The following is a 12605-nucleotide window of genomic DNA, read 5'->3' as shown; positions in this document are numbered from 1 at the left end:
TCCTTCTCCTGCTCTGTCTTCCCCACCCCTTTCCGTTCATTCATTCTAGAATATTTCCTGAACTCTGTGCCAGGAGCTGTGCTGGGATCTGGGAAGACAGAGTTGTATATAAAACCTCCACTGGCCCTGCTCTGGGGTCCTCCCTAGACTCGTGGGAATACGCGAACTTGAAGTCATCATACAAGGACAGTCATAGCGAAGGGATGAGGGGTGAACACCAGAAGTCCTAAGAGCAGGCCGCCTTCCTGGGCGGATGACCCAGGCCACCTGTGCAGCGTCCCTCGGGCTCTGCAGGCACAAGGGCAGTGTGCGGGCTTGACGCTCCACTCTTGCCCTGTTAAGTTCATAATAGTTTTTGAACCAGGTGCCCTGTATTCAAATTTCGCATTTGGCCCTGCGCTCTGAAGGCCAGGGGCTGAGGAACTGGCTCTCCACGGGGGCAGGGGAGGGCTCTCAGGAGTGAGAGGCACAGGGTGAGTAAGAGTTAACCAGGCCTCGGCATGGGGCGCGGGGAGGGGAGCGGGGAGCCTCCAGGCTGAGAACTGCATGTACAGAGGCCCCGCATCAGGAAGGCGCTTGGCACGTTCCAGGACAGAGAGGAGCCAGGGAAGCCCAGCGTAGCAGGCGAGGGGGAGGGGGGCCGGGGAGGAAGCCAGCCAAGTCTTCAGGGCCCAGGCCACCCGGGGGGGTGGTGAAGGGGGAGAAGAGGGGATGGGTCCTTTCTCTCTCTCTTCCTGACATCTTTACATCTGTGTTCTTTGCTGAGCTTCTGCGCCGTGCAGCCCCCTCCCACTCTGCCCTCTGCCCCTTTCTTCCCTGCTAGGGCCCTCTCTCAGATCTGCCTGTCTCACCAGGTCTGCTCCCTGTCCGGACTGCCCCCACGTCCCCCTCTGCCTCTCTTCTGCCTCGTTCTCCTGGGCTTCCTGTGTCCCAGGATGGACTTGGATGCTGGGGGCCTGACTGCAGAATCTCCTGGCCCAGCGGGCTGTAGTTGGGGCTGTGGTTCCAGCTGGGCCCACCTGAAGCAGGGAGCAGTCCAGGCCCTTCTGTGCTGGGGCTGCACCCCCTTCGGTTGCTCCTGCACACACACACCTTTCACACTCAGCCCACGGTCCCAACGGGAGTCTGGCCTCTGAGAGATGGAGCAGGGCAGGAGGACTCCAGGGAAGTCAGCGACTGGCCAGCCTGGGAAAGGTGGTTCAGAAAGACCCTGCTTCCCTTCTGAGGCCCCTGGCCCTGGCCGTTGGGATAGGGATTGTGCTAATTTCCTGTTTGGCCGGGGCTCCTGACAGGTGGCCATTCCGAGTCAGTTCTTGGGGACTCAGAAAGGAGCAGAGACCATCCAGTCTGACTTCCTTGCTATGGAGACAAGGCTGCTGAGTTCCAGAAGCAGAGGTGGCCCTGAGCTAGATCTGGAACCAGGGCTCAAGCCCATGTGTGCCAACTCTGGTCAACCAGCTCCCTGTGAAGCAGTGTTTTGCTAAGTTTCAGGGTGATTCCACCCAGCTCTGAGAAAAAGAAGGGGGCCTAGAACACAGGGAAGTCCATTCCCTGAATCCTGCCCTGCTCTCTCCTCCATCTCCCTAAGACAGAAGGTAATGAGGTTACCAAATGTGACCTGGGCTGGGCAGGGGGCCCAGGACCCCTCCACTGCAGGCTGGGCCAGCCCCCCTTTCCCAGCCAGTCGACCAGCTGTTATAGCACGAGGCCAGGGGCTCTGTGGAAGGGGGCCCTGAAAGGGAAGGAGCACCATCTCCTCCCCCTGTCCTACTCCTTCCAGCCCTGCCATGCCGGAATGGGTGTCCTGGGATCCCCAGAGGGTGGGGTGGGGGGGCAGCTGTCTCACCAAGTGCGGTTATAAGTGACTGGGCTCTTCCCGTGTGGGCCCAAGGGAGGCCCTGGGACCCTGGGGAGGCATGCTTGTGGCTGGGGGCAAGATGAGTCTGTCCTCTGTCACTTCCTGGGGGGGTGGGGCAGAGGTTGGTTCTGAATTTAGCCCCTCTGGTACAGGCAGGGAACCTGTATATATTTTTTTTCCGGCCATGGGAATCAGCTCATAGCCTTGCTCACAAGAGAGCCCAGGCCCAAGGGCACAGGGGCTAGGCCCCTCCCTGGGACTGGCAGTCGGTGTGAGGGTAAGAGCGATGTGTCTGCCGGGGATGGGGGGGCACCTGGGAGTCGGGGGGCCATCAGGGCTGGCTGCAGAGGCGGCTCTCCTGCCCTGCACGCCCGGGTCTGGTCACCCCTGCGGTGGCGTAAAGCTGCAGATTCCTGCAAGGCCACAAGGTGGCCCCCGCGAGTCAGAGGCGGCCTCAGGGAGGCTGGACCACAGAGCGCCTTGGGGCAGGTGCGACTCTAGGCTTTGCCAAGCTCCTTCTTGTCCGGTCTCCTGTTTAGCGCCCTGGACAGTCCTGCTCGGTGGGCAAGGGGCGGGTAGGTGGACAGTGCAGGCATCATCTTTGCAGAAAAACTGAGTCACAGTGAGATGAAGGGAGAGAACGGGTAGACCTGCCAACACTGGGTCTGGTCTCCAATCCTCTGCCCCCAGGCTCCCCCACAAGAGTGGTGCTGTCCCTGCAGGAGGAAGGGGGCCTGGGCAGTGCTGACGCCCATCATCCTCCCCAGGGGCACCTGGCCCGTGAGCCTCGGGGATGTGGGGAGCAGGTGTGTCTCTGCGGGCAGGCCTGAGCCCAGGGCTGCACCCTTTCTCTCCGTGGTAACCATTTGCCCTTTTTTGTTTCTTGTCCTTCAAGATGACGAAGACGAGGAGGCACCCGGGCCCTCGAGGCAGCCTCTGCGGGTGCCCCTTCAGCGGTCAGCAGAGGAAGAGGTCCACCTGGCCAGGCCTACCTTGGTCCGCTCCTCCTCCTCCTCAGACCAGTCCGAGATGGTGGGCCCCAAGCCAGAGGCCCTACCCCGGTCGTCGGCCCAGGCCCAGGCCGCCTGCAGGACCCCTCGGCCACACCCCAGCCCGCCCGGCGCAGGCCTTGACTGGCAGCTCCTCCATGCCCATGTCCAGCAGACTGAAGCGTTTCAGCAGTTTTGCCAGGAGCTGGTGACCGTGCACCGGGACATGGCCAACAGCATGCACGCCATCGGCCAGACCATGGCCGAGCTGACCAGCCGCGTCGGCCAGATGTGCCAGACGCTGACAGAGATCCGAGACGGGGTTCAGGCATCTCAGCGGGGGCCAGGCGGGGTTGCCCCCGTGGGCTCGACCCCTCAAGCCGAGGCGCCCCCGGCTGAGCCCCCGCAGGCTCCCCCGGCGCCAGCCCCTGCACGGACTACCAGGTCTCGGAAGAGAAAGCACAATTTCTAACGCAGCCAGTCCACGGCAGGAGGAAGAGAAGTGGAGAACGGATGCCTGGCCTCGAGATGGGAGCCAGTCTCTCATGTCCAGGACCAATGACCCTTGTAGGATCCTGGGGAGACCGCCATCTGCTCCCCAGGTGCAGGTCGGCGGCCCTGGGCTCCAACAGAGTGTGTGCATTGAGCCCCACTCCCTCATCTTTGGCAGGTGCTGAAGATGCGGGAAAGCTGCCTGCTTGATGCTTGCTGGCCCTGGAGCGGCGGCCTCCTCTCGGTCGGCACCCACGGCAGCGGGCCTTGTGGGGAAGAGGGGAGCAAGAGCGGGGAGCATCTGAATGGAAGCCTGCTTGCCAACCTCAGGGCTGCCACAGCCGCCTCCCATGCCCTGGTTCTGCTGCTTCCGAAGCGGGTGAAGCTTGAGGATGGGCAGGGGGAGCTCAGTCCTTCCAGGAGGGGCCCGTCCTCCCCTTCCCCAGGGCTCCGAGCGCCGCGGGTGGTGCCCCTGCCTTGGCCTTCCGCTTGCCCTTGCGGTGCGTGTGCTCAGCTGCTGTGCTTGCCTCTCATGGAATGGGGAGAAGAATGGGATGGCGTCGGAGGAAGGAGAAGATTGCCCTGGCATTCTTAGAGCACCTTATGCTTTCCCTGCATTTGCAGATGTGTGATCTCAGTGGGTTCTCAGGACAGCCGGAGAGGCAGCCCAGCCGGGTATTACTGTCACCACCATCACCTGCATTTCATAGATGACAGATGACACAACAGTTAGTCGCAGGGTGGGGGTGGAGGGGACAGGACCGGAAGCCGGGTCTGTGGATTTGTCCAGCATCCCTGTCAGAGGCCAGATCTGGAGTTGGGAGGGGTGTTGGCTCCTGTCCTCAGCCCGTGGGAGGCAATAGCAGTGTGTAGGAGGTGAGTCCCCCACCCTGCCCTGGCTCTAAGGCTGACAGCCAGGGCGCTGGGGAGAGCCAGGACCCCAGCCTCGGCACCCACAAGGTGATGACTCCTCCTCTGGCTTCTGGAAGAACCCAGCAGGGCTCCTGTCCCATCCAAGTTCCAGCATGCCTTGCCTCCGCTTGCTTGGGCTGCATATGCATTAGCTACACACATCTCTAGCTTCATGTTTCATTTTGGAGTGTGCAGAGGCAGCCAGGTTCCTGGAGGCAGGGAGGGAGGCGGGGTGGCAGTGGCCAGCTTCGCTCTACCCAGGTGTAGCTCAGCTCTGTGTCCTCTTTGCTCCCTGGCCTGAGGCTGACCCCAGCAGAAGCTGTCCTCCCCCAGCCCTCCTGTCTCCCACGTCTGCCCCCCCCTAGAGCCGTGGTGGGGGCTGGGAGGACAGCTCTACCCAGTGCCCTGCTGTGGCTGTTCCAGGAGTGCTGCTTCTAAACCCAGACCACGCTTTGTCCCATGTAGAGAGCATGGGGGACAACTGCAATGTCCCGGTGTCCTCAGCTCCATCTCCCCAGTCTGTGGTTCTTTGGGGGTTCCTGCTACCCCAAAGCAAACACCCCCCCCATCCGACAGCCCAGTGGCTTGACTTGCCTGGCATTCCCCTGCCCTCCAATGCTGGAATCAAAGATTGCCTTCCCAAGTATTTTTGTTAAGATGGCAATAAAAAGAAATTGATCTCACACTTGGAATGCACCCAGTCTCCAGGATCTTTCTTTGGTGTATATTCTTTTTCTTCGCTTCCTGTGAAAACCTCAAGGCCCCCAGAGCAGGGGTTAGATGACTGAGGGAAAGCATGCCGGCCAGAGGGGCTCCAGTGCCCCTGGCATTTCCCGATTCCGAAAGTGCTCGGATGCCCTGTATATTGGGCACCGTGCTGGCTAGCCCGGCGAGGGAGAGAACCGAACCGATGAGCTGAGTGAGGTGAAGCAACCACATAGGAAACCGTTCAGCCGTTTTTAAAGTCTCTGCACAGCAAAAACAGGATGTTGCTAAGTGAGTTTTACCTTTAATTCCCTAAAAGAAGTTAGGGGTCCTGGGAAAAAAATCCCCATTTCCGGCGGGAGACCCCAGAAGGGTCAGGGGCTATCCGTTTGGCACTGTATTTCAGGGACCACTATGAGGCATGAACTGTTTTTTGGATGCCTCCCCACTGATCCTGGGATCTGTCACAGGCAAGACCCTGCCCACCTAGATCTGAGGCTTTCAGAGTAACCACAGCGGTTCCTCTGGGTCCCTTTGGGAGTCTTCTGAGAAGAGAAGGGGTCTCCCAACCTGGGCGTTACCCTGGCTTACTCCCAGTCACACAGAGAGGTCCTCCCAAGCAGGAAGTCCCCAAGATCTAGCGCCTCTGGAACGTTCCAGCTCGCCTTTGACCTCTCGGAATCCAGGTCATCCTCTTCTGTTCTTGGCCAAAAATCACGGCCATGGAAATCAAACTTGTCTGATTTCTGCAACAGGCAAAGAGGCTGAAACTGGGCCCAGAATCTTCTCCAGCAAGGTCTAGGTGCCATGCAGTAACTGGCTGGCCCCCCGCTCTGGTCCTGGGGAGGGAAGGGATCAAGTGGAAGCAAAAGGGGGCAGAGAGATGAAGAGCCTGTGAACTTCAGATGAAATTTTTTTAGTTTCTTTTCCTTGGCTTTCATGGGGCTTGTGGGTTTAGCACGTCAAAACAGGAAGGCTAAACTGGGACCGGTGGTTGGAAGTGAACGCACAGCCAATTTCAGTGTAAGGGGAGTCCCACCCAAGGGTCCAAGGCCTCTTGAAAGGCTGACTGGGTGATGTTCAGTCAGAGGCCGGGTGACCATCTGGTGGGTGGATGGATGCATGAACCGAAGACCTGCCCACCTCAGAGACCTAAACTCATGAGAAAACCAAGCCCGGCCTCTTCTTGGCCACTCTTTCCCATTTCTGGCTCTGTGACGGGTGCAGTTTCCTTTCCATCGGAGACATACCCGCTGAGTGGGAATGTCTGAGGCTGACCTCTGTCTGCCCCGACTCCAACAGAATGGATGCCCTGTGGATTATTTTCTCTCTTCGGTTAGAACTGATAGTCATTTCCTGACCCAGCTAGAAAATAGGGTGCGTTTGATAAGGCACAGTGGGTGAGGTGTGAGAAGTGCTGTCTCAGTGCTCATCTGCCCGGTACCCAACGTCAGCAAGGAGCTCAAAATAAAAACAACCCATTATCATCGTGAAACGTCCAGTCCAGAACACCCCCCATCACCACCACGGCCATCCACCCCCTTGATAGCTTCAAAGGTTGCCAACTCTGTGGGTCTGATTTGAAAAGCAATCAGATGAGCTCTAGCATTCATAGAGTGGCCTGCGCTAGCCATTTTCTACCTTCTTCTGACATACTCGGTTCCTGCTTTCCAAAGAAGTGGTGACCTGGAAACTCAACAGATAGAGAGATGTTCACTACCTAGAAGCCTTGTCTCCCAGGGAGGGCTCTTGCTCATCTGCAGCCATGGAGTAGGACAGGAGTTGCTCTTCCTAAAGAGAATATCCTAGACAAGGATTCTGGGAGTGGATCAAACCATGGGGTGTTACTGCAAAATACTTAAAAGAGGAGATCTCGTTTGAGGTAATGTGTGTAGGGGCTTAGCTGGCTCCATTAAACCTCTTGACCGGATGGGTTGTTACGATTTGCTGAGAGTTGCCATAAATGTCATATTTCAAGTGCCAAATTTCGAAACAACCAAATACAACCAGATGCTGTGCAAATTTTGATCTGTCTTAGAGGATTGTGATCAATGCAAAGATTTGGAGTTCTCTTCCTAAATCCTGATTCTTATGGGGCAGGAAACCACCAGGAGGTAGAAAGGGAAATTGACCTGAATCCGTCTAAACCTTTGGATGTAGTCTAGAAGTTGCTCTTTTGAAGAAATCCCTGATAGTTACGCGTGCCTCATCTCTTTTGCTGCTAAAGTTGAATGCCTGAGGAAATAAGTCTAGCTTTTAGAGCTCAATGATTGCTTAAACACAAGAAAAAAAGAGAGAGAGAGAGAAGAGTGTCTCTTTCCTTGTGCTCTGTGCTCCAAGTGATTCTTTTGAGAGAAGGTGATTGAATGGTTTGCCGTCCGAATCTGGGAGTAGGAAAATTTGGATCTACCCCAGTTCTGTGCTAACCACAAGGGTGATTAATTTTGGATGTCAGATCCCAGGCTTTCACTAAATTGGGGACTGAAAAATATTTTGCACATTCAGGAGGAATCTCAGATCCGGAGAAATGCAGACCCCTGTGCTGGAGAGTTGCGACTTGGAAATTGTGGTTCGGAACGACTTCACTAGGCCAGGGGTCCTCTTTTCCTACCCCCGAGTTCTTTGTTAGCAGCGTCACTGGGTGTCATGGATATCACAGTAGCGTCTCCAGCTCAGGGCGACCAATGCTCATGTGCTTGTCAGCAGGACAAGCACAGATGCATTGAGGCTAAGTTCAGAGACCCAAGTAAGTTCTGGGGAGCTAAGCACCACGCATCCTTGCAAGTGTGACCGCCACAGGGTGGAGCTCATGGTTGCTCCTCCCAAAGGGGGTGGGGACTCTTGACCCACTTGGCCTTATCCCCACCACCCAGGGGTCTGTGCTGCTGCTGTTGACAGCTGTAGTGGTCCCGGGACTCTAGTGATCCCCCTTGGAAGGTCATGGCCTCCTCCAGGGCCAAGTAGAACCGAGTCCACAGGGGACTGTGTCCGACCACAAGGGGCAGGATGTGCTCAAGCTTGCAGTGCCTGAGGCTCCGTGAATGCAGATTCACAATGCGGCTGGCCGCCAGGACCTGCCACCAATGCTGGTATTGCCGTTAGGGTGTGTCTTTTTTTTAGGGGGTGGCAGTGGGGTGGGGGTGGGGGGGTAACTGTAGTAATTGCTATAAGGAAAATTGGAAAATACAGAAAAAGATGATAAAGTAGATCCATCCACCTGTAACGATAATCAGTGGTAAGACATGGGTATATTTCCTTCGAGTAGCTTACTGAGGCTTGTTTTTAACGCACAATTGGAACCGTAGGGTAAATAGTGTCCAGCCCTACTGTTCACTCTGCATTCTGTCAGGACCATTTTCCCCATGTCATGAAAGATCCTTTGAAAACGTTTTTCTATAGATGAGTAACACTCCATCGTATGAATATACCATGGTTTACTAAACCATTGCTCCAATATTAGACGTTTCGATGTTTTCGTTTTTGCACAATGATACAGGCGGGGTGGTGGTGTGCAGAGTTTGTCTACTTGGTCTGCATCTTACAGTCCTTTTTGAAATTTTGCAAAACTTGTGACAAAACACATAAATTTACCATTGTAGCGACTTTTTTTTTTTTTTTAAGGGTACAGTTTGGTCGCATTAAGTTCATTCACATTGGGCAACCATCACCACCATCCATCCCCGGAGCTCTTTTTATCTTCCCCAACTGCAACAAGATACCCATTAACAGCTAACTCCCCATTTCCCTGGCCCCATCCAGGCCCCAGGCCACCACTATTCTACTTTCTGTCTCTATGAATTTAACTACTCATATAAGTACCTCGTATAAATGGAACCTTACGGTATTTGTCCTTTTGTGACTGGCTTATTTCACTTCGTGTGTGTCTTCAAGGTTGATTCATGGTATTGCATGTATCAGAATTTGCTTCCCTTTTTAAATCCGAGTGATATGCAATGTATGTGTGTTCCACATTCTGTTTATCCATTTACCCATTAGTGGACACTCAGGGTGCCTCCACTCCTAACTGTTGTGACTCCTGCTGCTCTGAACGTGGGTGTACGAATACTTGTTCGAGTCCATATTGCCCTTTTGTTTCCCAAAGGGCCGTGCCAGTTTATTCTCTACCATTAGTATGGGAGATGCTTTTCTAGCCAATATGGATATTATCACTAAAAAAGAGAGAGAGAGAAATCCGTGCCAATGAGACAATGTGCATCCTTGTGTTTCTTCTTAGTGATGCTGAATACTTTTCATTTGTTCATTACCCACTTGGATTTTTTTTTCTGTGAATTATTGTTTACCCTGGACTGCTCCAAAGACGATTTTTTGGGTTAGGCCAGTCAGACAGACTTTGGTTTCTTCCCTGGTTTTTGAGACAAAGCATAGCATAAGGAAATAAGTTTATTTTTGACTGCAAGTTAGCTAGATGTTCGCATAGCACAGATCTTTAAAACTCCAAATAATTTCCTCTGGTCCTTATGTTCTACATGCCTCTGTATCTCTGTAGGTGTTACGCCATCTCGTCTTTTGGAGGTGGCAGGTTGGATGTTGGAAATGTCATTTCAGGGAGAGTTGGGTAAGGGAGAGATCCTGAGGCTTTGGCGGAACTTTAAAGTTATCTGGGCATTGTTGAGCTGAGTTCTAGTGGGGGAAAACATAGACCTCAAAGCTCCACCTCCCATTTATTAGCTGTGTGACCTCGGGCAAGTCACTTACTTCTCTGAGTCTTAGTTTCCTAACCTTAAAATAAGTTAGATTAACAAGTGGCTGCTAACCTCTTCCAGGTTCTTCCTTTTCTTGGTTCTTCCAGAAACCAGGGCTAGACCCAAGCCCCACCTTATTTACCTTTATCTTCTGTCTGCATTGGACACCCACTTTTTAAAGATACTGATCTTTAGCATTTATTAATTGACTTTTTGGGCATCCTTGTCACATGGGTTATTTCTGCTGGGCTTTGTGAAATACTGGAAAGAGCCCAAGAACCCCACACTTAGCACCATCAGAGGCCTTCGGGTGTCTGGGAACCCCTGCACTTAAAAATTAGTGAGGAATAAATGACACGATCTTTCAAGTTTTCGGTTTGTATCTGGTGTTGAATTTTATATTTACCAGAGCCTGGGAGGTAGGCAGGGCAGCATGTCTAGTCTCAGAAAACAGATACTTAGAGGCTCGGAGATTTGCTCAAAGTCACACAAAACGGTGACGTTGAGCCCAGGGACTGGTCTCGGACAGACAACTGTCCTTAGACTTTGACACGTGCCACCTGCTGGTGGTCCTCCGACCTCCAACCCCTGCCCAGCACCATGCCTGGCCCCAGCAGGCACTCACTGATGAGTGGCCCGTGCGTTCTTACCTGTCCCCCTCGCCCCCAGGTACGTGGTCATCTCCCGGGAGGAGAGGGAGCAGAACCTGCTGGCGTTCCAGCACAGCGAGCGCATCTACTTCCGAGCGTGTCGGGACATCCGGCCCGGGGAGCGGCTCCGGGTCTGGTACAGCGAGGACTACATGAAGCGCCTGCACAGCATGTCCCAGGAGACCATCCACCATAATCTGGCCAGAGGTGAGTGCCCAGCCTCCCCCAAGGTGAGGGCCACACCTGCCACCGAACACAGGGGAGGCCGGAAATGCTTCTCTGGGAGCTTCCTAAGAGGAAGCCGTCCTAGGGGGACGGATGGGAACTGCAGTATACCAGCGATGGGGAGACCCAGAGGGACTTGGGTGGAGGCAGGTGGTCTGGGTGTGAGCAGCAGCTCTGGGCAGGGCAGCAGGCACTCCCGTGTGTTCTCCTCCCTCAGAAACCCTGTTACATTTTAGAGTATTGAGAGAGATGAGGCCCCAAAGGCAAGCGCATAAATTTAATCAAAATTGATCCTCTTTCCCCAAGTCAAACTGATGGAAAGATGCTATGACGTCCCACTGCCCCAGCAGTAGCTAACACTACGTCATATGTGCAGAACAATGCCCACCTTGACCACTGCAGGCCCTCAACTGTAAGTTTCTAATTCTAATGGTCCCATGTGGACTATGATCCCCAGCTCACAAGTGTAGAAACGGGACATCAGATATGTCCAATGACTCCCCCAGGGTCACATGGCTAGGAAGGGCAGCGCTGGGCTTCTCATCCATGTCTGTCTCAGCCCAGGATCTGACCTATAAGCTGTAGTGTTACATGACCTCCCTGACGAAACTAGTTTCTTGTCATTAGGAAGTCTTAATGACATGCTGTGAACAAACAAGCTCTATTAGAAGGAGGAGACTGGAGGGAGGTGGGAAGGTGACCTTAGTGGTGGATAGTGCCCAGGAGATGAGATGTTCATCCAGGCTCCATTTAAAGGAATCATTGGAAAGTGGCTTAAAATATTCCCCAGGCCCTAGCCCTTTGCCTCCCTACCCCATCCTCAGCCAGGCCAAGGCAAACTGGCGAGTCTGGCTCCTTCTTTCAGGGGGCCCTTCCTTGCACTAAAAAAATACATATTCAAATACCCAGAGTCCATGTGGTTCCAGGAACCAGGGCTAGACCCAAGCCCCGCCATATCACATTCTGGACCAACCTACTTGTTGGAAATATATCTTCATGTGGAGTATGAGTGGAGAAGATGAACAGGGGTGGGGTGGCCCATTGCAAGTAAGCTATTTTTAAAAACAAAGCAGAATGAAACAGATTATGGACATTGAATGCACAGCTGCTGCCTGACTTGGTAAAAGGTATCTGTGATCGGATGGGCAGTGAGGAGACCCAGTAGACATACTCATCTCTTGTCTTCTTCGGATCTGGGGTTCTGATTTCACTCGGGAAGGCATGTTTCTATGATGAGATTGCCACAGTTTCCATTTGACCTCTGAAGATGCCTTCTGTAAATGTGTCTGATACATAGTAGGTGCTCAATTATTCTTTGTCGAGCGGATAAAAGAAGAAATGAATGAAAACAGCCAAGAAGTCTCTAAAAGAATCCTACCACCAGAAGAAAAGAAACCCGAGAGAAGTCATATCTGAGGACCCAGGTTCCATCCCTTGGCCGTAATCTTCTTGAATTCTTCAGGATTTGTAATGTCCTTCCCCTCACCCCCAGGGTCTTCTCCAAAGCACCTGAAGCTGCAGTAATCCTCAGAGAGCCCAGAGACCCAAGGGGAATGCTCAGAGAAGGGAGTGAGCTTTCAGGAGTGGTTCAAAGGAGGCGTGGCAGAGAGCTTTGAAATGAAATCCACGAAGACCTGTGAAGATGCAGGAGGAAGGAGGGTCTGTTCCTGGCAAGGCTGAGCAGTAGGAAACTGAAAGGCACCGTGGGGTGGTGCCAGAGCAGTGGTGAGGCTTGGTCCTAAAGCTCTTGGGAGCAGTGGTGAGCTCTGTGGCCTTTAGATGTGTAGCTGTCTCTAGCCTGTAGCTTTGGCAGATTCTGAATAGTTAGTGGAGGCTCAGATCGGTGTGCCAGCCCTGCTCTGGAAAGGGGATCCCTACGCTCACTCACTGAAGTTCTTGCGCGGAAAGAGGTTTCTTCATAATTGGAGGCTGGAGCCCTGAGAAAGGCCAGAGCATGAATTATTAGTCCTTCATAAGTAGGGCTATTACTCAGCCCAGAACTGCTTCCTGAAGACAGTGTAAGTTATGCCTGGGTGGTGTTCTTGTAAGAATAGGATGCATCTAATACGTG

At 53.7% G+C, this 12605-nt stretch overlaps 1 protein-coding gene across 4 annotated transcripts in view; it reads left to right on the top strand.

Moving 5' to 3' along the window:
- Window positions 1-12605, top strand: part of PRDM11 (PR/SET domain 11) — a 94234-nt gene that overhangs the window by 69106 nt on the left and 12523 nt on the right. For 3 of the 4 annotated variants that reach the window (XM_041722202.1, XM_041722200.1, XM_041722201.1), the window contains exon 6: window positions 10329-10516. In XM_041722202.1, the coding sequence (XP_041578136.1) occupies window positions 10329-10516 (188 nt within the window). Of the gene's footprint in view, window positions 1-2753; window positions 4948-10328; window positions 10517-12605 lie in introns of those variants that run through there. The other variant, XM_041722203.1, reaches the window with a different exon arrangement.

This window comes from Vulpes lagopus, chromosome 11, assembly GCF_018345385.1.
Source record: "Vulpes lagopus strain Blue_001 chromosome 11, ASM1834538v1, whole genome shotgun sequence".
NCBI classification, from domain to species: Eukaryota; Metazoa; Chordata; class Mammalia; order Carnivora; family Canidae; genus Vulpes; species Vulpes lagopus.
Note: the sequence above shows the minus strand (reverse complement) of the source record. Positions and strands in the feature narration are given on the sequence as shown.